Below are 27,875 nucleotides of genomic sequence, written 5' to 3'. Positions count from 1 at the left end.
GAGAGAGAGAGAGAGAGAGAGAGAGAGAGAGAGAGAGAGAGAGAGAGGCCACAGTCAGTTTTCGACCTCGAGGATCGAGAGGTATCACATCCCTCTCTCTTTCTCGTTCTTCTCACCTTCTGCACATCATCGAGCGACCCTGGGTATATCGATTTTACATTTACCCTGAGTAAATATCCGTGAAGCGTGATGGTTATAACACGTGGGATTGCAGCACACTGACTCTCTCTCTCTCTCTTTTCTTTTCAATTTTTTACACATATTACAAGCAAACGAGAGCATCACTCTTGCATCTCTCTCTTTCTCTAACATCACTTACATATTTCTTTCTCTTTCTCTAACCGAAATACTTTAAAGGATACACGTTGATATCGATTTGACAATTTATACGATCGAAAAATTTCATCGAACCTACCCGATTTTTTGTTGTTATTCGTTTTAAAACTTTTAAAACGTAAACATCCATATATTACGTTCATATAAAAAACAAATATAATCTATAAATTGTTAAATGTCATTTATATTCGACAATAAAAAGAATAAAATGTATGGTGGAGGGGGTGGGGGTGGGGTGCAGGGGTGAGGGATACATTGAGAGATTTGGATAACTCTCCCCGAACAGATAAAAGAAAAATATCGTCCTTCCGCTTTTTTCCGCATCAAGTTCGGCGACCTATCATCTTTCTTACCCTTATCTCGAAAAATAAGAATAATATTTCGGAGGACGTGGTTTGAACACATTTTCCTCCGTAGAAGTACGTGAGATCGCAAAAGCATATGATACGAACGTGTTGAATATCTCACAGAAGCTTGCTTTCATAGTACTTTGCGTGACACGCGTTCCTTCCCACGTACGTATCTACACGTACACAGATGCACAGTGCATGACCATGCATTACGCGTATTTACGTGTGTATTTACCTACGTGCTTACGGACCTGAGACCAAAGAGAAAGACTAACCCTTGTAATTGTAAAATACAAAGGTATGGCGAATTGTAACATTACTCGAATAACAATTGTTATAATATTAATAATAGAAATAATAATAATAATAATTATGAATCACACAACGTCGAACGGATTAGAAAGCGGGATTGTAAAAAAAAAAAAAATAAAAAAAAAAAGGAAACAGAAATAGGTGAAATGTAACAAATAAAAAAGTGTTATTTGCGTATCGATTAAATGTTAAGTTATAAATAGTATTGACAAACTACGTTATCGCATGTTACGCTCGTCGTCCTACCCTGTTAAGGAAATGGAGATTTTTTTTTTTTTCTTCTTCAAATTCGACTGAATGATTTCTATGCAAAATACATCGGAATCTACTTTGCCGTTGCACTTGCATAACGATGCATTATGTATGAGAAATTATGCAAGCTAAGCTAAGACTAGGTATATACACTTACTATATACATATAGCGTAAACCCTGCCAAGATGAAGGGTGACGATTCTTCCTTTTTTATTTTTTTTGTTTTTATTTTTTGTTTCTCTTTTTCTTGTGTGATTTTTTTTCTTATTTTCTTTACCATATCAAGGCCACCCTTGTTCCCCCTTTCCGCATGCTCAGGCTTTTACGGAAACAGGTATTTTGTTTCTAAGTTTGACAAGTTGAAATTTCCATGTCAGTTAAGCGAGGAAACATCAAACTGACATCTACCTAACTTAGATCTAGCATACTCGTTAGAAGGGACACGTTCATTAGAACAAGGTAAACATTTTATTATAGTTAGAATAGATTAATATATACAATAGCGAGTAATAGAAATATTTGGACATACCTACTTCGAAATAGAATAATTTTAAGTTTTAAATTGTAATATGATCGATCCGTTATTTTTATTATCAATCACTTTTAAACGATAATGAACTTTATAAAAACCTACCTATACCCACCACGCTCCATCCCCCCCCCACCTCACTAATATTTATACCGCAACAAATTAAATCGGTAATCTAATAAAAAGGAAAAAGATCGCATTAGAGAATAATAGTCTATACTAGCAGGTAACTCAAATGTTACTTTCGATCTATAAATGTCAACCTAATCTTTTCGATCTTTCTCTTATCAATGTAGCTCCACCGTGACCGTATACGAGCTTATCTGTTCGTTCTCATCATTTGACTAGAGTGGAACGACGAACATGGAAATGTTTCAAAGCAGCCAGCAGACGTAGATAGACACACACATACACGTACACGTACACGTAAACACAAACTTTGTCGCTTTAAAACTAATCGCTGTGTGGTATCTTAAAAAAAGAGATCTGAATTTTGAGAGAGATACGAATATTAATATTGCAAAACTTTGGCAAAAAAATACAAAAATAATTGAGCGAAAAAAAAAACAGAAAACAAAAAAAATATGACTTTAAAGAAATAATTACGTTAACATCGTTTGTTGATAATCATCATGCTCGAGATCGCTAACGATAAATATTATAAACGCGCGTAGGTAATTTCGATGCATCCGATGTACGACGATTGCAATGAGATTCCATTAAAAAATGGACAAGAATATTAAGGTGGAGAAAGAAACGCGATGCAATAACGATAAATTTCAATATTTCTCCGCAATTTAATCGATCTTCATTCGAGTTTTTTCGCACGATTTTTCTTCTCCTCCTCGCCCTTTTTTCTTTTTTTACACCATACAAATATTTATGAATCCATTAGCAACACGACAACGGGTACTTTTCTATCCTTCTTGTTTTTCTTTTTTTTTCTTTCGTACGTTTGTTAGTTCCATTTAATTATGTTAACATCATTTTGAAAATACGATGCAAAAGGAAAAGACAATATCGCCGTTTCATCGAGACTGAGTAATAATAATAATAATAATACGAAAACATTATAAGATCCGCTTTCCGTTTCCGTGTATACATTTTAGTATACGTTCGTATTCAGATTTATTATTCGTTAGTAAACGTAGAAGAAGATCTCGCTTAATAGAAATTCTTATCGAAGTCGAATAGTTGTAGAACGAATAATAGAGGTTTACAGGTAGAAAACCTGAATAATTTCTATTGAAAGCTGCGTCGACGTTACGTTTCAAAGAACTTAAACACTCGGAGGAAGCAAATATAATAGTATAACCATAGTGGAAGTCATCTCCGATTGAAAGAGTAAATAACTTAATTAATTTGAACGATAAAAACGTACGGTTTAATGGGTTTTGAATGTATTTAAATAACGAAAAGGAAATATTACATCATCCCTCATAATCCTATTTACATATTGATGCAAAATTCTTTTAAATGATCATTAATTTCCGCTATTCGTCGAAATGGAAAGGTTTATATTCCGCTTTTAAAATTCGTCAGATTGCGTTAATGCGATAACCATTGAATGACCATTGATAAGGCATGTTTTATGCGAACGGATTCTGAAATTCGACGATAAACGCGATTATCGTGGCAACCCTGGTTGCAAATGAACAATGAGCAATAGCGATTCTCATACTTGCAAATTGACGATGCTTTCTTCCGACCGATCGATAGGAAACGAGAAACGATTGGTTAATTTCGGCCATTCGAAATCAACGGAAAACTACATCGGGGATATGTTTCTTCGCGCGTAAACATAAACAAAACGTACCGCAGATTTCCAATCAGCGATTTCATCCAATATTTCGTTCTCCACGAATATTCCTCCTTGTTGATTTTCATAATATGACCGAACAAATACGATAATTTTTTGTGATCAATTATAATTACCTTACTTAGATAATTAACATAAATAAATATATAGATAATAAAAGTAACAATAAAACCAATAAACGGTTGCCACGAATTAATAAAAGTATTACCAACAAATTCGTAGGGATTTCAATTGTGTGAAAGAGTAATTAGGTTAATTGTCCTATTTTAGGATAATCAGAAGGGGATAGTAAAACGAAATAGGTCAATTCTAAGAGACCAAAAATAACGGCATGCTATTCGTCCGCAAAGAGAAAGCAATTCCATTGGCGAATTGAAAGGATGAAAGGCTGAAGCATCCTTGTTCGAGGGGGAGCTATCTCCTTCTTTACATTTATTATACCCTTTGCATTACCTATTCTTATTTATATATCTTTCTTTTTTTTTCTCCCTCCCCCTTCCATTTATCGAAATATCTTGCGAAAACTAGGACGAATGGGTTGCATTTATTGAAAAAGAGGTTTGTACAGTTCGATATAATCGCTTTAATGAATTTCAATTTCAATTCAATCGGATTCAACTGAAATGATATTCCCACACAGTATTAATACGTTTACACGAACACGTTATACGTATATAATTAATCGTAATTAATGGCAAATAATGATGTTAATTAATATAACAATATAATAATTAATATAATATACCCGCGCACACACATATTTTGTGTATACTTGTAACAAAGTTTCAAAGTTAGTCTATTAAAGATAACACATGATTGGATGCAAAGGACGAGATTAGAAAATAAAGGGCAACGCGTGCATGTATATGTAGTCGAGTTTGTCATGCATAGGACGACACCTTTCCCTGTACACGCGTGTATGTTTTGTTGCTTAAGGGATGGTATACCTATTCCTTGTCGACACCTATCGTTCGATAAACGATACAACAGCGTTTACTTTCGTGCCGCTCTCTTGTAACCACCAACTGCAAAATCCCTTAGATAAATCACCTTTCCTTTTCGTCAACAAACTAATCCTTACAAAATATCGTTTGCTTTAGGATTGCTTCACCTTTTTTTTTCTTTTTTACCACGAGATATGTAGAAATTTTATACAGATTTCTTTTTTTTTTTTTTTTTTATTAAAAAAACCAAAACGGATTCGACACATTTTACACATTTCCACGAGCGTATAATTTTCTTAAAAATTAATTTTTATTATAAATTGCAAATTTTTCTTTCCATTTACGCAGAAATTTTTCTTTCGATATTCATTAACGAGATAATATCTCTCGCGAAAGTACACAATTCGATTCGCGAATCGTAATTGGAATTTTTACTTCGAATCATTAATCAAGTTTGCTCAATTGCCAAACCATTTCTCGACGATTAACCGATTCTTTATTCTTTTTTTCCTTTTTTTTTTATTTTTTTATTTTGGTCGAAATTAACGATTCGATGCGCAGCCAAAACAAGACTGCTGACCGAGTTTTAAAATGCCGTCCTATACGTACTGCAGCACGTTTTCATTTTGTTCAAAAGGTATATAGAATCTCTGATAAGGGGAACGAGAAGGACAACGGAAGGATGCACTTCTAAGGAGTTTTAATTAGAAATTAATTCGGTGTTGCCGCATTAAAAGTCGAACGAACAACTAAGCTTGCGCTCCTTCTTTTCTATTCGATGTTTATCAAAGAGCTTTACCCCATTGCTTTTGGCCCTCTTTACTTAGCTTTCCAAAGCTTTCCACCTCTAGTACCTAAAGACAAATCAAATTAGGAGAAGTCGAAGTAGATATGTCGATATTTACGCAACGATTAAACGTTTCTCCTCCGAATTTCGACAAATTTCCAGTTGGAAGATAGAACGAGGAGAAAGAAAAACAATGGTAGAATACAAATGTCTTATCTTTGTTTAAACCGAAAAACAAGATTTCATTCGGATTAAATATTATACGAAAAATATTTTATTCTTTTATTTATTTAGAGATAGATAAATTCGAAAATTTCAAAATGATTTGCTAAACGAATAGAAAACGATGATAAATTGCCAAGAAAGAAAGAGAAAGAGTTTTATTTTTGAACGAAAATTAAAGTTACTCATAGTTCGAGAGAAGAGTAATAGGATAGTTCGTTCTACTGTACAAAGTAAAATATTAGAATTAGCAATTGATTGTTTCGAATGATGTACACACGTTGGTTCGTTTGGTAGTTTCTTCAACGAGCAATCTCGGCCGTGCTTGCTACGAAATTAGTTGGAAACTATTCTCTAATTTAATTTGCAGGAATATCCGATACCGCCACCGAGTACGTACACTTAGAATCCCTTGAGTGTTGATATCGACACCGCTAACTCGAATGAATTACTCAACCGAACAACACACTTGCTTGTCACCCACTTGCTCCTTTTTTTTTTCTTTTCCCCCCGAAGTAATTCCAAATGTTCCTAATCCTAATTGAAACCCAAAGAATGGAAAGACATCGAGTTTAGATAAGGGAGATAATAATTGTTAAGATAACCAAGAGGAGTTTTATGAATTTGAACAGTGATTGATAGTCCAGGGAGGATTTATTGGACACGCAGTTACTTAACTGGGACTTGAAAAAATGGAGTTGGCACAAGTCGGCCGGTCCATTATTCTTATTTTTTTCTTCTTCTTTTTTCTTTCAACTTGTTAACCGACGATACGATCGACTAAGCCACTACCGAACCATCAATTTTCCGAGAACTCCCACGGATCCTGCGTCTATACCAAAAGCGAAATAAAACATCCGGCTAACTCCATCTTTCCCCGAGCTCGTGTTAAAAAGGGAAACTTAATGTGAGAAATGGGTCCTTTCGCAATTTAAATGTTCGCGTTTCGATTCCGTCGCTACATCGACAACTACATCAACAACTACCATCGCACGTACACACGCACGCACGCACACATCTTTCTACTTTTTCCCTACGACTCCTATGGGAGATCTTTTTTATATTCTCGATTTCGATCAACACACAGAGGAAAAGAGAGAGAGAGAGAAGAAAAAAAAAAGTCTGAAATTTAAAGGAGCTATAGAATAACTAATGCGTTGTACGAAGTGTGAAAAATGATCCTTAAAAAAAGCTTTCTTTTTGAAGATGTGGATGATGGTAGGTAGTGGTGGTGGTGGTGGTGGTGGTGGTATAAAGAAATGCGATAAAAGAGATGGATATACTTAAGTATATTTTGAGCATTCGTTTTGTGTAATCCTGTTATTGAACAAATGAAATTTCATTGATAAAATATCGCGACGGTGGAATCGAACAAAGCAAAAACACATCAGGGTGTATGGGCACCAACTATTGTTGGTCCTTTATGCTAACATTTCCAACTTGGTCGCGTCACAATAGCCACTAAACCTGATAAACAACGCCCAACGTTTATTATACCCTCGTGGCAGATGTTATGGAAATGATGTTTCAACCGTGTTTCCAACAGTTTCCTGAATTATTTCTAGATTTCGTGATACGCGCGCGCGTCAACGGGTACAAATCCACAACTTGTAAAAAGTCTTTTATTTTCTTTCATTTACATCGTGGATCATCTCGCACAGGTGTATGGATTTGCGTATACGTATGTGTACTTAGATCGTTATTTGAAAAATTTGCTTACAACTTTATTATTTCCAATTACTATTCTAATTCCTATTTATGTACGAAGAAAGAGAAAATACGTTAAGTAAGGTTAGAAGCAGGAAACTCGATTATCGATTGCGTGTCCTGTTAACTTCTCAAATGCGATTCTGTCCTATAGTTTTTTTTTAGAAGGAAAAAAAAAATCGATTAGCCTTCCAAGAATAGTAACCTCGAACAATGAAACAAGATAGATTGGTGCATTTTCAAGAAATTTCATACATTTTTAAAAACAAATATCGAATTTTAACATTTATCTCCAAAGGTGTACAAATTTCTAATCATAAAAATTCGTGTTCTCCATAAATAGGAAAAAAAAAATTGAAGTTTACAAAAAGAGAAATCTAATTAGATTTAGGATAGGATAATCGATTCGTAACATTGCATTTCTATGACATAAATAATGGTACCTATGGTAATAAAACCTATGGTAATAAAATGGAATATATTTGCTTGAAATATATGACAGAACACTTAAGCGAAACATAAAGGTATTTTGTTTGTAATTTGAAGCAAATTGTATAGCACTCTGGGGACAGATTGGCCAACGAAAATTTTCTCCCCTCCCGTGTCAAGAGAATAAAATCTGTCTTGTAATCGTGACTAAAAATATTTTATACTTGATAAGATCCTGTCCTCAAAATTGAAAGTACACATTACGTTGACTCGAATACTTTAGATACATATGTAGGTTAAGTATATATTCTGAAAATGTATAGGACTCGCGGGAGCTTAGCTAAATCCTTGAAATGAGTTACTTCCAGTTCACACCACAATCGGATAAAATGCTTCAATATATATTATATATGGATACACATCTTTCTCTCTCTTTCTCTCACACCAAAGAAAACTTTTATATAAATCGTTGAATCGTAAAGAAAATGAATTCTATTATATATTATTCGTAGCACACATCTCGTAATTGGAATTTATTTAACTTAAGAGAGAAAGAAAGAGAAAGAGAAAGAGAAAGAGAGACAGAGAGAATTTAATTATTATTATAATAAGAGTATACCATTATATCACGCTATATACCTTATTATAGTGTTGTAATATTAGGATAATGTGTATACATTATTACTATGAAGAGAAATAGAGAAAGAAAATTATTATATATTATATAGAGAATAAAATGAAATTATTATAGAGAAACGTTCTTATTTGAAAAAAAAAAAAAAAAAAAAAAAATAAAATAAATGGTACGCAAATATTATAGTTTCGCAGAGTACATTAACTAAAAATGCACAAGCTAGACTAAAATATTATTTTATCTTTTAGGGATCGCATATGTTGCTCGGATATGAAAAATGAATCATTAAACCACATTCGGTTGTGCATAGAATACTCAAATTTTAACCATTTGCAAACACCATGCAAAAAACTTGGATGTTTCCCTGATGCGTGTATTCAAAGAGAAGCGTTAACCTTTTTTAAACATCTCTCTCTTTTTCCCGTTAAGTGAATTATGTGACTTTGTAGTAAAGTACTTGCATGGTAATTACATGACATCATTTGACAAAGTTTTTACTATTCCGGAAAATTTAACTCGAAATTTAAAAAGACGTCGAATTTTGTTCCCATACAAAAATTCTCCTTTTACTTCTTTCGGTATTTTTCTGTTTTTTTTTTTTCTTCTTCTTTTTTGTATTTCGGTTACCTTCAAAATTTGTTTTAATTAAACTTTTAGTATAGAACTTTTTCCACGACATGAAAGATCGATTAGCCTATTTATTTCTTTTCCTCTTTAAATCGACGTAAGAACGTAAACGTTAGACGTTTTTCTTCTTCTACGTCTTTTCTTATCTTTTTTCTTTTTTTCTTCGTCATTTACCGTTGCCTCATCTTCTTTCTGCCCTTTTTTCTTCTTTTTATTTTTCTTTTTCTTTTTCTTTTTATCAAAAGTCTTGCTTCAGATAAAATTGATAGAATATACAGGGAGCCATCTGACATATTCGTCTCACTTCATAAAATCAAACTGTTAGTATACAGATCGCATTTTTCAATGCCAGTCATCTTATTTCGTTCTTTATCATCCTAATGGCTAAATGTTCCGGTTAAATTTGCCCCGCAGGATTAAATAAAATTAAAAAAAAAAAAAAAGAAAAGAAAACTGGCCCTCTCGTTTATTTATATTATCTTTTTTTTTTTTACCTCACCATCCCCCCGCTCCCGCACCCACGCGTAAATGCTCAAAAAAGTGAGACACGAAGTTTCGGACCTTAAATCGCAAAAAAATAAACGAGATATAATTTTGATATATGTACATATAAAAAGAGGTTGTTTCGCGGTCGGTCGTTCAGAAAAATAGTTTCGTAAGTTAACAAATGCACACACACACAGACACATACATATTTATGATTTACCACGTTGTAAATAACGATAAGAACATATAAACCCACACGGAGACATGTGCGGGGTCCTGCACGTACCTATAAGAAAATTTTTGTCAAGCTTGTAAAAAAAAAACAACCCTACAACGTGGCTTATCTCGAATGACTCTTTCTCGATGCAAAGGAAAAAAAAAAAAAAAGAAAATAAAAAAGAAGAAGAAGAAAAAAAAAAGAAGCGGTCGGTTCCAAGGGTGGCAATCACCCTTCCACATTCGTCTCACGTTATTTTCCCGTTCGAATATATTCTCAAAATAGACGTCGATCTGATAATATTGAATCCCCTTTCGATCGGGAACGTTTTATTCCTTCCATTTCTCTCTTTTTTTTCTGTTCTTCTTCTTCTTCTTCTTTTTCTTTCCCCCCATTTTTTTTCTTTTTTTTTTTTGCCTTTTTCGTGACTGACGTTTAAATCTTGACGGAAGTCTCCAAGGAAAGTAAGTAGCCGAGTATGTAAAGTCGACAAATACAAAAAAAAAACTTTATTCCACGAGCTATATACGAAAAATAAAGTGGTATAGCAAGTAGAGTAAAGAAAAGGTGGCCGACGAGCAAGACGGAGAACGCCAGCCCTTTTATACGGATCTCGCTTACGATGCATCATGGGTTTTACCTTTAAAAATCGATTTTCTTTCTTTATCGTCTTGGCAAATGCTCTCTCTCTCTCTCTCTCTCTCTCTCTCTCTCTCTCTCCTACCCTCTCTTCTTCTTTTTTTTCAACGAACGTTCCAAGTACTCGTTTATTTATTTACTTTGTGTGTTAAGTTTTTTCTTTTTCTTTTTTTTTTTTTTTTTCTTAAATCGACGCAGACAGAAATTATTTACATTTTTTTCGACAAGAGATCTAGTCTCACATAAGATCGAATAAATAACCCTTCGAATATATAATTTATCGATTTATGATTCAAAAATAATTTGACGCGCGAACGGTGTTGTTTTTAAGTTAAATTTAATCTTAAATTTATAAAAGTCGAGAAAGAAAAAAAAAAGAAAAAAAAGAAAAGAAAAGAGAAAAAAAATTCGATCTATCATAATATATAAATGTTAGAAGAAAAGAAGAAACATATAATATATTATCTGCTTTAATTCTCGTTCACGTTTTTTAAAATGATAGTAGTTTCAAAGGATGATCCAAAATTCCCTTTTTGATCGTAGATTTATCTGTCTGCAGTTGAATACCACGTCCGTTACAATATCACCACCCTCCCTCCCTCTCACGTCACTCTTCTTCGCGGCCTCTTTTTTTTTTTTTGGGATTTCTTCTGTAATTTTTTTCTTTCTTTTTTCTTTTTTTTATCGCCAACAGCACCACCGGCATCGCTATTATTTATCGTTGGACACGTCGTCATTTTTCACAAAGCCATATTAAAGAGTCGACGTTTCTTTTCTTTTCCCCATAGCGAGAAAAGCTGTTGGCATGTTCGACGAGACCCAGACTGTTGCTCCATTTTTTATTTCCCCTTTTCTCTTTGTATTTTTTTCTTTCTCTCAATAAATTATAATCCAAGATCTTATTGAAATATCTTTCAAACGGTTTGATCTTTTTCAGGTATTTTCAATTGAACGATATTAATCGCTAATAAATCAATTAAAATCACTTAAATAACATAATTACGATAATAAATTACTTATTAGAGGCTTCAAATTCCTGTTGAAATAAACGTGATATCGATTTGATAGTAGCCGTATCAAAGCTTACCCGCTTTATTTACTGGAAGAAAATTAATCGGCAGGTTGTACGTACAAGAGCAGAAACAGGCTAAAATTACAACGTTACTCTTAGAGAGTGACGGTTTAATAGAACCCTCGAGGGACTTGCGTATCACGACACCCTCGTAATTAATAAGTATCTACACTCTAATCGCGTACACTTTATCCACTTGAAAGCATTTTCGCGTGTTACCTTCTATTACATATATAACATTTAATGATAAGATAATAAAAATTAGTTTCGAATGAAAGTGTATAAATACGAATTTCGAAGGAACGTGTATATATATCTCAAATTTTGTCCTATATTTTGATAAAACTACAAATTCGCGCTAAAATATTTCAAATCTGTTTTATTTGTGGAAATAGAAAAATAATTTTAAAATTCATTAATAATTAGTCTGTGCTTTTTGAAATCGCGTATACATGAAATTTTCGAGCGAGTAACTTATTATTATTCCAAGTGTCGGAATAATGACAGATATCAAAGTTAGAGAGATGATAACAGGTATAATTGATAAAATTTTCAAAGTCGTATTCCGCAAATGATTAAAGAGTAATCTCTTATAAAAGAGATAAAATAAAGTAATAAAAGGTAAGACGCACAATTGTACGGGGTGGCCACGTTCTATGAGAATAAGGAGAAGAAGGAAAAACCGATTATGCGAGAAGGGTCGCGAAGCTTTCAAAGAAATAATCTTAAAAAGGACAATGCCGAGAGCGTAATAAGGTCGTCGGCAGAAGGGGAATGATGATGATTCGGACAAAAAGGGGGGAAGAAGGGATTCGCCTTGAGCAAGGATCGACTTACCTCCGAAAATCCCTGCTCCAGCAAGCGTATATAACTGGGTTCATGCCACTGTTGATCCAGCCAAGCCACGTGACGGCAGCAGAAACAATCTCCTCTTGCCAGATACACCTGGCGCAGAAACCCGACCATAGATTCACCACGAAGAAGGGTAACCAGCAAACGATAAAGACTCCCATGACAATGCCAAGAGTCTTAGCAGCTTTCTTTTCCTTAGCAAATTTCGCTAGTTTGCGCGACAACGAAAAGTTTTTCCCTAGATGTTGTTTATTGTTGATCCTAGTGGAAGGTATTCTGGTCAATCCATTGTTGTGAAGAGCGGTAAGAGGTTCCTCGAGATCTTGAAGATCTTCTGGGGTACTCGAGGCCGTACGAAATAGATGCCTTGGATCTACGTTCGTACTAGCTCCGCTAGTGCTAACACCTCCACCACCACTACCACCACCACCACCACCACCACGATGTATCCTAAGAGTAAGTTCGAGCTCGCCGGAGGCCATCATAACTTGTTTTGTTCCCAATTTGAGACTCCTCGTTTGTATAACCGCCGCTCGATAGATCCTATAATAGGTAAAGACCATAACGAATAGCGGTAAATAAAAGCTAATCGTCGATGAAAATATCAAATAGCCGAGATTTTCAGTGAACGGACACTTGTCTTCTGGTACTTCCTCCGTCCTGACGGCTCTCCACCAAGCAATAGCTGGAAATGATATCGCGCTAGAACAAATCCAAACGATCGCGATCAATATCGCGGCACGTTTTCTAGTCATCCTCATTGGATAGGTAAAGGGATCGGTGATGGCCCAATAACGATCCAAACTTATCACACAGAGGTTCAAGATCGAGGCCGTCGAGAAGAGTACGTCGAGGGAACGCCAGACATCGCACCAATCGGTCGTGAATAGCCATCGATTTTCTAATACCTCGTAAATCGCACTGAACGGCATGACGACCAGCCCGACCAGGCAATCTGCAAAGGCCAACGACGTTACGAAATAATTCGTCGCCGTGTGGAGATATCTTTCTCTGATGACCGCTAGGATTACCAAGCTGTTACCGAAAACTGTGGCCACGGAAAATAGAAAAAGTAAAACAGCGAGTCCGGCCCGATCGCTCGTTAATTCCCACAAATCTTCGTAACTGCGATTGCCGCGACTTGCGTTGTAAAAACTTCGATTTAATTCGCCGCTAGGTTCCCTTGCTTCTGCCTCATCTTCCCACTCGAGCAGATAACCCTCGCTCTCGTTCATCTTTCGTTCATCCGCAACTTCTTTCTTATTCCCCTCCGGAACCGTTAGCCTTCGTCCTGGTACGTCGTCAGGTTGGCTACGAGCGTCGTCAGGTTGTTGGAATCGCCGTCCATACTTTCTTCCCTCCCCTTAAAGATCTCGTCGCCCGTTTTCTCATCTTTAACGAGATATCTTTGAAATCCTTTTCGCTATCGTTTATCTTCCTTCTCCTTGGAAGATCAAGGATGGACAATGCTCGACACTATCCTGCCAGCTAACTTTTTGACACGGGATCAAAGAGATCGTTATTTGTTCTACTATACTATGTTCCATCGGTGACTTCCCTTTCTCACTCTCTCTCTCTCTCTCTCCCACACTCTCTCTCTCTCTTTCTCTTTATTTTTCTATCTCTCTTTCTATCTCTCTACCTCTCTCTCTCTCTCTCGGTCTGGAACAAGCGATAACACCGCTGTTAGTCTTGAAATCCGACAACAATCGACTACAATTATGTCTCGACGAACTCTCCTTACTTCATAAAGAAAAATCATGCGAAAACGATATTACTTAATTGAAAAATATATAAATAAATAGCTCGAGGAATATCTCGTAACATACTATACGTATCGATATGTTACCGTCAAAGCCGGAAATCAATCATTGCTAGTAATTCCTCGGCATTACTATGAATGCAAAAAGCCTTCAGAGTCATTAAAATCTATTCACTCTTAATATAAAAAATATTTACAGAAAAACTTTTCAAAGAAATAGCAAAGTTGTACAATTTACAGCATTGCAATCTCTTATATTTCTTTGAAAAGTTTTTCTGTAAATATTTTTTATATTAAGAGTGAATAGATTTTAATGACTCTGAAGGCTCTTTGCATTCATAGTAATGCCGAGGAATTACTAGCAATGACTGATTTCAGGCTTTGACGGTAACAGATATATTATATTTGAGTAAAGTTATAGAGTAGCAATTGGTCAAGGATAGGGGACGGCTAGTATGTATTCGGTAACAGAAGGTGTTTCATCGGAGGTTTGGAGGGTGTAAGGGATTTCATGAAGAGACGAGACGAAACAAACCGATTCATGCCGAAGCATGCCATGAGGATCGAACACTGAGCTGACCGTAGGGGCTCTCACCCGTGACCCAGGCGAATGTTTACCGGTACTTGATCAAAGCAGATTCGACCCCGAAGCTATATATCCTCGTGCAATCTGACGACACCGATGGTTAGGTGCTACCCAAGCAACCAGTATTATCTATATTCTCTTGTCTACCCTCACAAGCCATTTCTTTTTCTTAAATTATCATAAACGAAACGTGTCTAGGAAGTCATTTTGAACATCATTGACAGGAACACCATTTCCCATTCAAGAAAAATATTAGAGTCATCATATTTACTATAAATGTAACATAAATATATGTTTTATTTTATTTATCTTTATGTGTTGTATGTATTTATAATAAAAAAGTAGAGAGAGAGAGAGGAAAAAAGAAAAAGAAAGAAATAGAAAAATAGAGATAAAAAGAGAGAAAAGAAGGAAAGAGAGAAGAGAGCTGTGGGAAACGAATCAGTCGACCCGCATCTTTTCAACATCTGTGGACCATTCCCATCATCAATGCGTCGGATTTCTTTTACGAGGTCGGAGTCGTCATTCGTTAAACCAGAACAAATTCTTTTGACCCCTACTCATATTGTATCGAGAAAAAAAGGGGAATGGTTTAGTTGTTTCGTTGCTTCGTACCGACGAGCATGCTACTACGGATTTAAAACGAATACGTTTGAAAAATTCAACGTTACTATATCGAAAAAGTGTTAAATAACAATGTCGAGATTATTAATTTTCACGTGTATCAATTTATCTATCGTCTTCTTGACAAATTCGAGTCCGTACGAAAGAAACATTTTGGATAGCACAATTGCAACGACGTTAAACGTTTCGAAAGATAACGAAACGGAATCGTGTTGTCCGTGTACGAAAAATGCAACAACATCCTCGACAGAGATCAACAACAATCCTCCGGCCCACATTTATCCTCCGATAATTCACGGTACTACTTGGAAATGTAATTTCGTTGGGAATAAAATTATGCGAGACGATTATCATCATTCTCCTGGAATTGGTTCGCACAAATTACACACGAGAGCAAAGGTTTGGAACGAGGCGAGAAAAATTTGCATCGAAGAAGGTGGCCACTTGGCTATTATCAACTCTATCGCCGAAGCTAATGTTAGTATAATGAATTCATTTTATTTCTTGAGAAGTATCAAGGATTTATTTTGATTACCGTTTTTGCGCGAATTCAAGATCGTTCAATTAGGAAAAGAGTAATTATAAAGAATAAAAGATCTTTTAATCGTCCATCATTTATTCGTATTCTTTTTGATTGCAGCTACTTTTGGATTTATTTAATCGATCCGGTCCTATCAAGGGTGCAGCTTATAACAATCAATTCCTATTGGGAATTCATGATCTCTACACCGAAGGCGACTGGGTGACAATAGAAGGTGATTCCTTGGCAAAAAGTGGATACAATGCTTGGACCGACAAATGGGGAGGTCAACCTGACAATGGAGGCGGCATACAAAATTGCGGTGCAATGTTAGACGATGGCAAACTCGACGACGTCGCTTGCAACGTTCCCTTTGCTTTTTTCTGCGAAATACCTCACTTCTAATCGATATCATCAATTTTATTAATTAATAATCAAGTTAATTCGCGCGAGAACTTTCTTTCCTTCATCACGAATATTATATTTAAATTTGAAAAAACATACACACATAATTATGTATCCAATTGATCTATAATGGAGAAAATGTACAATAACTTTTATTTTTCATTGACATTTGAAAATATTATCAAAGAAATTGAATATTTATCCCCATATCATTTTGAAATTTTCCATAAATTTGTAAAACGTTAGAAAGGCTTTGTCTATATCTCGAGCTTTCGCAAGGTTCGATCGCGAAACGTATTGAAATTCGTATCAATTCCCCTCGGCTCCTGCGATTATTCGATTCCATTGTCGAAACGTTTCTTGGGTCGTTGCATATCGAAAAGAAATAGTGCACCTTAAGCGTTCTATTTGAAAAGAAGGGATTCTTATTTGTCTCCTAAGAGAGAGAGAAAAGCAATTGAAACGAGTTATTGGAAGAATTGTTACAAAAGAAGTGAACTTTTTCATAAATAGGAAGGTAAAGAATATTATTAAAACTTTTGTCTTATCTATCGATACACATCTACACATAAAACACGATTAAATAACTGTGCACGTAGACCCTAAACCCTTTGTCGAACTAATTACTATTGCCAATAAATGTCCTGAAAGGTATTTTAGCGGAGATTAAAGAATAATTCGTAATAACTACCGGTAACAACGGTGAATAGAAACGAGTTCCAAGATCTTTCACGAATTACAATTCGTGGCGATAGTTCGTTCGTTCGAAAATCATTTGGAAGTCAGCCAATTCTCTCTCTCTCTCTCTCTCTCTCTTTCTTTCTCTAGCAATTATTTCACCCTACTCCCGTGGTACGAACTTGGCCGTCGCATCATTCTTTCCGCCCTCTTACTATTGCCTGAATAATATTCTTCTTTCCATTTCCATTATTCGACTATTTCTTCAATACCCTTCAATATCACCTGCATGTGTATCTTTTAAGAAAGAAAATTCAAGACGCTCAAAACTATCTAACAAATATTCTAACAAGTATGTGTGTTTTAAGTGGCCAATGATCTCTCTCTCTCTCTCGTAGATTCAGTTAACAATTAAACGAAAGGAATAAGAGGGAGGAAAAAAAAAAGAATAAGAACAATATCGAGTTTTATCGTATATGGCGAAAAAGGCTGAGGATAAAAATAGTGTTGTTGAGTTAACGGTGTAATCGATACCTACTTTGTGTGCCACCACCACTACCACCACCACCACCACTTTTCTCGTCCTAGTCGTCAGGCACTTGGTCGAATGCAAAAAAATAAAATAACCTTTCGTAAGGGCGAAATATAGAGTGCAAATTTGTGGTTAAAAAAGGACGAATAATTGTCGATCGCAATAGAAGAAGGATTGGCAATCAAAAATGATTACCTTGAAAATAGAGAATGAAATAGAGAAATTCTGGTGGTGTGCAGTAGTATCGTGCTTTATTTGAAAAGCTATTATTCGAAACTGTAATTTCATTATAATGCCGCCGCGTTTTCTCTCCCTAACTTTATTCTCTTCCTCTTTTATTTATTCTCTACGACACGACAATTTGATCCCGTTTCGTGTTTTGTTATAACTATCGCGTGAAAACGCGAGCACCGTTTAAACTTTTGACTCTTACGACGAAAGGATGGCCTCGAACGCCCGAGAACACCGAGTTTTATTTATAGTCGTTATAACCAGTGGCTTTGGATGCAAGGACAAAGACAACAGTGTTATTTGCGAGATCTTTATTCTTCATTATCGGTATCGTCATAATAGTCATTGTCGGCGACCCTTCGACCCTTCTTCTTCTTCTTCTTCTTCTTCTTCTTTATCTCCTTATTCATAAGCGAGAGTAGCCCCTACGTTTGACCGACATGCCATCATTGAACTTTTATACGACGGTGACTCAAGATCGATAACAAAAATAGAAAGAACGATTACAAAAAATATAATTAGGATCTTTTAATATGTTAATTGCAGGCCACATTTTTGTTCCTTTTTCCATGGGAATGATAATATAACAACAACAAAAATGTTCGATTGGGTAACATTAAAACTTCCCGAAATGATCGTATTCGACCATTTCTCCTTACACCAACGTCGTATTCGAGTTGGAATAGTTTTTTAAAAACTGACAAAGAAAAAGAGTAAAATTGTAGTAATAAATAATATTGCGAATAAAAGAACGACGGAATCCAGTCTTTGAACTTTCGTTCCCATTTCTCTCACGAGACCATATCCTTGAAAGTTCGAAGAGAAGGAGCCAAACTCGTCAGAATACATCCTACCTAACCAAAATCGAACCCTTGAGATTTCAAAGAGTTTCGGACACGTCAAGGACAACCATGAATAGAGGCTTGCCTGCCAATTGACAACTTTTCTTATTCTGTTTCTTTCAATGGTTTTTTTTTCTTTCATTTCAGTCATGCAAACATGACATATGACACGAATTCAACAAAAATATGTATATAGGAGAATAAGCATATAAGACGCGTTTCACGAATAAACGATATGATAAATTCAAAAGGTTTTTTCTTCCTACGAGCAAAATCATATTTCGATCTTGGTGAAATTCGCGTGGCATATGTGCAACCCTTTAATTCTCTAGTATTCGCATAAATTATTATTTCCATTTACGCAAATTCTACCCCGTTCGAATTTCACCGTACTTTTGGAATCGTTCCATCCCCCTGTGTCGTTTTGACGTTAACGTTTGATATATTCTTTTTCTATTTCTTTCTCTCTATTTCGCTCTCTCTCTCTCTCTTTCGAACAAAAACGGAAAAGCTTTTGTGAAATTGTTTCTACGAACAATACTTTTCCTACTTTTCGAATAGCTTTTTGTACCAGGCTAGATAGAGACGACGATTACGCGTTATCGGATACTTTCTCATTTTAGCATAATTTTAACGTTTCAAATAGACGACTAGGATCATAACGACGACGGTACTTTTATTACCGCTCGATCGTCGTTTTACTACAAGTCGAAGAAGAAAGGTACTAGCGAAAGCTAGGAAAATAAAAATAAGCCAATAAAAACCATTTACAATCAAAGAACTAACTAAAAGACAATTTTCCTATTACAAAAAAGTATTATAATTTGAGAGGACGCGTGGCTGTTTAGAAATATGAAGAACAAAAATAATGCGTGTTATCTAAAATCAGGAACAAATTCAATCGATAAAAAAATCTCTTGCACGTTGCTGCACATGAAATGTACTGTCAATATTTGCCAAACTTGCAAGCTTGCACAAACGCGAACAAATCGTACGTTTGCACACGTTTTCCTTTTAATAAAAGGAAAAATTTATAAGAGACAAGTTCGTACGAATTAGCATTAAACTTGATGCATTAATCGGAAAATTTACGTTAATTAAAAAATTCAAAGTTTCCCAACTTCATTATATATCTTTTTGGAAAAATGCAACGTATTTGAAATTATTTTCTTTTTTTTCTTTTTTCATCGGTATACGGTGAACAAAATTTCGATATTATCAGCATATGAAATAATTAAGAAGTAACCTGAATTCATAAAAATTGTAACGAAGTTCGTTGAACACTCGTTCTTATAACAAGAACGTAAATTTAAATGAGGCAAAAATAAGAGAAAAAAATATAAAGAAAACAAATGAAAATATTACAATTTACAAAAGACATTTTATTAAATAAAATGAGGAAAATTGTCTCATGCGTGTACGCTCGTGTGATACGAATAAAAGATAATATAAATATTATATTTAACTATCTCATCTCCGAGACATTTATTTCCTAATTTTCATAATAAATCTTTTAACATTTTTTTTATACAAACGTCAATGCATACACACAGCAGCTTATATTTATATAATCTAAACGACTCGTGTAACACGAAACGCGTATACTATTTAATGTAAGCGAATGTCTATGTTAAATTCAACCAAAAAGAACCATCCCGTAATATACGACCTTCTTGTATGAGAATTATTAGTAATTTTGTTTCATTCCTTTTTTTTTTTATATCATTCATCGCAACATAAAAATTACATGATGAAAATGACGTGCATTTGATATACTTACAAAAAAATCTTTCTACTTAAAGATACAACGTACTTATATCGAGTAAATAGCGAAATATTATAGTGACATACTAACGCGTATGATAATACTTTTTTAAAATTTTCTTCATTTTAAACATATATCGTATGAATAATTTTCAATGAAAAATCTGGTAAACGTAAAGGCTTAGGATTTTAAGGGTCACTCGTTGTAAGTAATAATACCGCAAAGTAGAACATCCTTTTCTCTTTCTTTACCTTTTTTTTTTTTTTCTTTTTTGGAGGAATAAACAAATGCGAACGAGGTTATGCGTTATCAGTCGGTAGAAAAGTATTCTTCGTGGAGGACAGATCCCCTTGAAGATCGCGTAATCCGCTTATCGCGTCCCTCGGCGACTACCCTTTTCGGATATGACAGTGGATGGCAACGTTTGGATTATGCCGAGACTTAGAGACGACGCTACTAACTAGGACGAAAAAGGAAAGAGAATAGTAGAAAAGCATCACAGCAAAAGGCCCGAGAAAGCGTTGAAAAGTGAAACAAACCGTATAAAGTTCTTACTCTCTAAAACGTATAATGACTTTCCTGACGGATGCTTTGGAATGCCGCTTTTCGAGCTTTCGTGTCTTCCTTTCAATAAAATTAATTTAACTCGCTGCTAGGCGCGCTTGCTTTTCTCTCTCATTCAATCTACGAAAGATTACAAACAAATAAATGCATAAATCCGCGTATAAGCTTGTCGTGATTTTCTTCTATTCGATAAAATATAATACACGCGTCTTCGTCTATTTATAAACTTGAAATTGTCTACGCAATTAATTATATAAAAGCGAACATTAATTATTACTTTGATAAATGTTTCCTTAACGTATTTTAAGCTACAAATAATAATCAAACGTACGACTTTTCAAATGAAAATAAAAAAAAAGAAAAAGAAACGTATTATTTTTTAATGATATAAAACATTTTTCAACAATTTTTTTTTTTCATTTTTCGCAAAAAAAAAAAAGCGCAATTACTTAAATAAGAATTATTTTCTTTTTTAACGCGATGGCCGAGATCCGAATGTAATATATGTATATTTGAATATGTATATTTGAAATGTATTCACCCTCTATTCCTATTCTTGACGAAACAAGTTAGATGAGATTATAGATTGGTAGATGTATACAAAATTAATAAGAGCAATTTTAAAAGGGAAACTCGTTAGAACAGTAAGAAAAATATTTGATACCTCTCTACGAATCCGATAACTTTTGCTTAATATTGAGCAAATCATTTTCTTTCTCGAGTAATAGAAACGTGTCAATTAATTTCACTTATCTTTGCAGATATTACTCGTAAACACGAGATTCTCCTTTAAAATATCTTAGAATGATGAATAGAATCTGACAGATCGAACAATAAATCACTGAGTTTTAGGAGTGGAATGAAAAATAGTTTTCAAATCTTGATTAAACTATTCTATCTTTTCATCCACAAATGGAAAATACGAAAACGAATAAAATAAAAAGAAAATATAAAAAAAAAAAAGAGAAAGAGAAAAAATATACTGAATTTGACGAGAACATAACCGTTATATATCGATCGTGAAACTGTTCGTAGCCTGGACCTCGTACACCGAGGAGGTCGATTACCGAATGGACAAATTGAAAGATTGAACCTGATTGGTGTCGAGCAAACGGCGGAAGTCGTCGCACGTTTAACATCTAACCGTTTTGTAGTTCATCGAGACTATCGTAAAAAATGGTTTTTATTTTACGAACGAAAAAAGGGTAAGTTTTAGTTAGATCATCCGTATTCTTCGTTAGATTGATCGACAAATCTTTTTTTAAACGCGTGAAAGAAATGTACAAAAAAAAAAATATATATATATATGTATATATGATAGAGAAATAATATCATATATGAACAGGGTACATACTTATGCATGAAAGAATTGATAAAGTTATAAAAGCGTGATTTGTATTTTTCTAAGGAAAACGACTCTGCTGACTGGCTGGCTGGCTGGCTGGCCTTGTTCGTGCCTCCTGCAACTACGATTTGATCTAACTACGAAGAAATAGAACTTAAATAAAAATAAAAAGAAAGGGACTGCAAAGTGATTAGGCGTGATGGATATTTAACCGGGTTACTACTCAACCAACTGGTATTTTATTTGCAAGAATCTATGAAAGATTTGCTTGAAACTCCGGCAATACTAACGCACACGCCAACCAACCAACCAACTAACCAAGTGTTCGAACGTTGACCTTTCTTCATCTACATAGTTTTAAACTCGATTCTCATATCAGATATACGATTTCTTATGGAATTACAGTTTTATTACCATCTCGATTAAAAAGTCGAGAAATTTAATATAATTTCAGAATACTTACTAAGTAGCTCGATACTTGGCTTTCAGATATAAAACAAAAAAAAAAGTACAAAGTAGAAAGGTACAAAAGAACAAAGCCAAAGGTAAAGGAAACGAAAGAAAGAAAGAAGGGGAAAAGGAAAGAGGGAGAGGGAGAGTCAATTTCACAGTCAAAGGGATTTTCCAAACCGTTCGATTTTATCGATATAATTATTTCATAGATAACAGAGGAGAAGTCGATACGATACGTTATTCCAGATGCTATTCTTCTTAATATTTGCAAAAAAATATATATATATGTCAAGAATTGACGTTCAATTTTCGAGAAATAAATACTAGTTTCAAACACGTCGTTCTCATCCTCCTCCTCCCATAATCCATTTATATGCTTTTATTCAACATTTACGAGTTCTTTTTAAAAGTATTTTCTTTTACAATCGAAAAACAGGATCAATGAGAGAAACGTTTCGTTTGTCCAACGATCGATTTATAGTAATAAACGTTAATTATGAGATCGAATACCGAATACGAATGAATGATTATGCTTGATTTTTTTTGAGTCATATCATTTCTTTCAATCGACAGAGAAAAATGTTTTCTTATCTTTCTACTAACGATCAAAATTGGATATAGTTTTTAATAACTGTCATTGCACCATGTCGCATGTTATTTGTCATCATCGAAAAGTTTATATCCGTAGTTTGTGCTATATTAGAAGGACTAGGCGTGTTGTAAAAAAAGCTTTACGGTAGACGCGTGGTACCTGTTCGCCATAACTCTAACACGTAATACGTGCCCCTATATTTTACTCGTTTTATGGACGTTAATAAGTAAGGAAGGAAAGTTCGAACTTTTGATTTCAAAGTAACCAAGGATTTCGGTCAATGGTTTTAGCAAGTACCACCATATAAGAAAATATATGTATAGTACACTAATCGTTCTTTTGATAGAAATCTATGAATAATTAGCCACGTACCTTGAAGATTTTTCAACGAGCAATTACGCATTCAGGACTGAACGTCATTTAAAGATGAAATATATTATATGAATAAAAGAAAAAAAGATAATAAAAATTAAAATGATCGATATAGTTCGAGCATAAGTAAACGCGGAATGAGGCGGCATTTCAAATACGAAGAAACGTCGATCTTGGAAGAAATGAAGTGAGGTAAATGGGATAGGGAGGTAAAGCTGGAAGACGTTTCTCGTGCTTACGTTCGTGCCACGAAGAAGGATTTAAATCATCCCTGCCACTCGACTTTTTCTTTCAAACCAAGTTCCTAGCGTGATTCCCTTTAAAATCGATCTCCATCGCCTTCCAATTCTGTTCGCAACGCGGGAAATCGCTTTCTTCGTTCATTTAGATTGAAATTTCGGTAGATCATCGTGAAAACACCCTTTCCTTACAATTTCCTCGTATATTTTCAAGTCACGGAAAATTTAAAAAGAAAACTTTTGCCAAATGTTTATCAATCAGTTGAATGATATTAACGCGAGATACATTATTTAAAATAATTTATTAATCGAATATATGAACAAATAATAAATACGATAAATAAGAAATATTTTAATTAGAAGAATTTGAACTATTCTCATTACATATTTCTTTCCCTCTATTTCTCGATCAAAATTGAAAACCTCAATCGACGACTCTATTTCGAACTTTTGAAATCGGATTCTTATCACGAAAAATATCCTCTTGCTTTCTATACAAAATTTATTTTTCATAGAAATCGATTTGTACGAACGTAAAATGTTCGTGAGTTTTAATAACGCTCTGACTCGTCGAGTATACTACGTAGATTTTATTGATTTTTAAATAGCGAAGAATCTCTCTCTCTCTAAAAACGTACTCGTCAATCTCTCAAACGTGTTTCGTTTTTCGAGCTTTTCTCTCGACCCTTTTGTTAAATATTAATATAATAATGAGATAGATATTATAATGATCCTGTATAAAAAAAAAAAAAAAAAAAAAATATAAAATATCGAAAGAAATCAAAATTAAATGGCAAATCGAATATTCATAAAGTCAAACTTTGACAAAGAATAACATTTGACAGTTTTCCAAAAGGTATTCCTTTTGTTCATTATTTTGGAGCATTAAATCGATCGGTCTGATCAATTCTCTTCCTCTCGTTAGATCTTAAAAAGAAAGGGGAGAGGATTTACTTAAGAAAAGACGAATTAACTTGCTTCGATTGAATAGAATATGACCGAGGAAGCTTATCGTACCGTTCACCGAGACCAAAAGCCCACCCATTCCCCCTTGTTCGTTGGAGTCCTTTCGATCATCCCCATAATCCGAGTCTTGGTAATCCCCGGTCAGCAGTGCTCTCGCTTACCCAGGCTCATCGATGCTACCCATCCCTTTTCATCGTCATAAACAGACTTTCTAGCTTTCACATATACATCAGATTGTATGTACCGAAAATGAAGAAAAATGGAGGAATTTGACCTAAGCTTTAATGTGAATTATTCGGCGTGACTAAAACTAACATAAGTTATCCGATGTAAGTAGCAGAAGAAGTGTCTCTACGTTTAACATCAGAGTCATACGGTCAAATTTTAGATAAAACTAAAAAGAAAAGAAAAGAAAAGTAAGAAAAACGACACCTACTCTTAACGCTCTCTTTTATCCTGATTGGCGCGAGTCCCACGATATCTCTCACTGATCTTTTCTCTAATGGAACCACGAAAATACACTTGGTTTTATACCCCTCCACCAATACTACTTGCTCGAACGATCCTGCAGCGAGAAATCTGGAACATTCTGGGGGTTTCAAGGATATTCCAAAATATCAATCTTCGAAGAATATTTGAAACCTTTGCACTATGAAATCATCGCTGGCATGACAACGCTATTTTCCTCTTCTAACACTTCGTAATTACTTTTTCACGCGAACAATTTATTTGTTTAAGCTAATTCAATTAATTATCGCAAAATAACTTTCATAGTATTAACTGGCATAAGTCAATAAGTAATAACGGAATTTGTAAATATTTTATATCCAAATAATCAATACTGCTGCGCGTTCAATAAAAAATACTAAAAATTCGATGAAGAATTCCGATATTATTTATATCTAAATTGCGTATAGTTTTTTTTTTTTTATTTTCTCAATATTTCTTTACAAATAAATTCAATGGTTTAAAGGATGACAATCGATATAAAAGTATATTTGAAAAGGAACCTATTTATCTGACGAATCGATAAGACAATATATTTCTAATTTTATAAATAAATTGTAAATGAATTGCAAGTTTTAAAGCGTTAGTGGGTCAAAGTCATCGATGAAGCAGCTTATATTATAGCAACCTTCCTATAGATACTATATGCATACATATGTGTGTATATGGCAAACGATATCGGAAGAAAAGGGTATACGGGGGTGGGAGGGAGGGAGGGAGGGGAAGGGGGTAAGAGAAGATGCGAGCGACTTTAAAACAAACACTCTATTAAAAAATTATTTTCATAGAAACCTATTCGTTCAAATGGCTTTTACTTCTAACTAAATTATAATAGGACGAATCAAATGCGAAGCATTTTTTTATTTCTGCATATCAAAGAAGAACGAAATACGATCCAAACATAACTACTATAGATATGTTATGGGTAGACAAATTATTTCTAGAAGATATCTCTCTCTATACGAAATATCAAAAAATGTTTCTTCGATATCTTGTAAATGTCAATAATTTTATTTTCATTAACGCGTCGTGTCTTCGTTGATTCGTTTTAATTAACACGAATCGTAATAAATTAAACGAAAGGAGAGATCGCGAGTATAGAAAAAAAAAAAAAAAAAAAAAAGAAAACAACGAGCGATATGAAAAAGTATAACGATAAAAAAAAAAAAAGAAAGAAATTAAAAGAAAAGAACAAACTCACCGAAATTAGTCGAAATCGTTGCGTCGAAGGCCAAAAAATGTTGTCGAGGATGACGATATTAGAAGATCGATTGACAAATTTTCGGAATTTCTAGCAAACGTATTTTCCCTTTTCAACGAGTATATGCGGTACATGTTTGTATGCGTGTATATGTGGATATTGGGTGTATGCGTGCTTAAATGCTTAATTAGAGATGCACGATTAAACGAGAAGATAATACCGTACGATTTAATTGTTCCGCACCGAATAAATTTCGGATTAAGAAGAGTAACAGATATTTTTTCTCCTTAGGAATGGACGCAAGCGCATTTTCCTATCTTGAATTATCTTAATTAACACGTAGATCTACTTCTGTGTGAGCGTATTTTCCCCTCGTGATAACGATTACATTCTAAAGAAATATATATGATCCGTAATAAAAATAAAATGAAAGAAGAAAAAAAAAAACCGAGATAAACGTTAAATTCAATTTTGGATATCCCTCTTTGTATGCGAGAAATCTCGATGCAAATTTGATATAATTTATATAAATAGATTACGAACACAATACATCTACATATTTTATAGTTATATTATATGTATACATATATATGTTTTCATAGAAATACGTGAGTGAAATCTCAAGTATTTTGAAATTCTTCTAGACAACAAAATTGCAATGCGAACCGAATAAAAATCGATCGAATTCCTAATTTCTGTTCGCGTTTTCTAATCTATTTTTCTTCACTTCCTATTCCTCCTCCTCCACCTCCTCTTCCTCCTCCTCCTCCTCCTCCGCCACCTCCACCTCCCCCTTCTCCTTCGCCGCTTCTTCTTTTTCTTCTTCCTCGTTTTTTTTTTTCACCCTTTTTATTCCTCCTTACACTTGCCCGATGTAAAGTCGGATCCTCTCCCTGAACAACACAGAGAAGCACGATGCACCGTTAAGTCGGACACGAAAAATCCTTTCTTCCTTTCGTTCTTGAAATTTGTTCAAAAATTTGATAATATGTTTCATCTGTAGAGGAACGAATGTATCCGTATATATATTTGGAAGTTTAAGAAAAATCGAATTAAAGTTTCTTTTCAAAAGAAAATACGATCTATTTTTGTTTTTTGGAAGAAAAAAAAAAAAAAAAAAAAAGGGTTCTTTTTGATCGATATTATTATATAAATATATTATAATATTCATATACGCGTATATATAATAATATACTATGCATGTGATTTAACTAGATAGGAAGAGAAAAGGGTACGCAAGTAAAGAACGAGGAATATATTTAAAGGGTGAACTCAAAGTTGGAATCGTGATGTGCCATTCGGCCATTTTATTATAATTAATGAAAGAACCGACGGTAAATGAGAGTCGTTTGAAAAGAAAAGAAACCAAAAACGTTATGACAGTTGTATATTACAAGGATGGGAAAAGAAAAAAAAGAAAAGAAAAAAGAAAAAAAAAGAAAAGAAAGAAAAATTTCAAAATAATTTTCGTCGTAT

General features: G+C 34.3%; 2 protein-coding genes across 3 annotated transcripts in view; one reads left to right on the top strand and one right to left on the bottom strand.

Moving 5' to 3' along the window:
- LOC106787621 (dopamine receptor 2-like) overlaps positions 1-27,151 on the bottom strand; it is a 50,474-nt gene extending 23,323 nt beyond the window's left edge. For both annotated transcript variants that reach the window (XR_001381818.1, XM_014750149.1), the window contains exons 1-2: positions 26,400-27,151; positions 12,201-13,877 (exon numbers count right to left, since the gene is read on the bottom strand). Coding sequence is in view for 1 of the 2 variants with exons in the window: in XM_014750149.1 (XP_014605635.1) it covers positions 12,201-13,450 (1,250 nt within the window). In the remaining variant the exon portion in view is untranslated. The remainder of the gene's footprint in view (positions 1-12,200; positions 13,878-26,399) is intronic.
- Positions 15,138-18,318, top strand: LOC106787622 (hemolymph lipopolysaccharide-binding protein-like). The gene is made up of 2 exons (XM_014750150.1): positions 15,138-15,664; positions 15,828-18,318. Exons 1-2 carry the CDS (start codon positions 15,260-15,262, stop codon positions 16,110-16,112), a joined length of 690 nt encoding a protein of 229 aa, XP_014605636.1. The 5' UTR covers positions 15,138-15,259; the 3' UTR covers positions 16,113-18,318.
- Positions 27,152-27,875: the final 724 nt, after the last annotated feature.

Source organism: Polistes canadensis, unplaced genomic scaffold, assembly GCF_001313835.1.
Source record: "Polistes canadensis isolate GaletaPanama2010 unplaced genomic scaffold, ASM131383v1 scaffold_108, whole genome shotgun sequence".
Classification (NCBI taxonomy): Eukaryota; Metazoa; Arthropoda; class Insecta; order Hymenoptera; family Vespidae; genus Polistes; species Polistes canadensis.
Note: the sequence above shows the minus strand (reverse complement) of the source record. Positions and strands in the feature narration are given on the sequence as shown.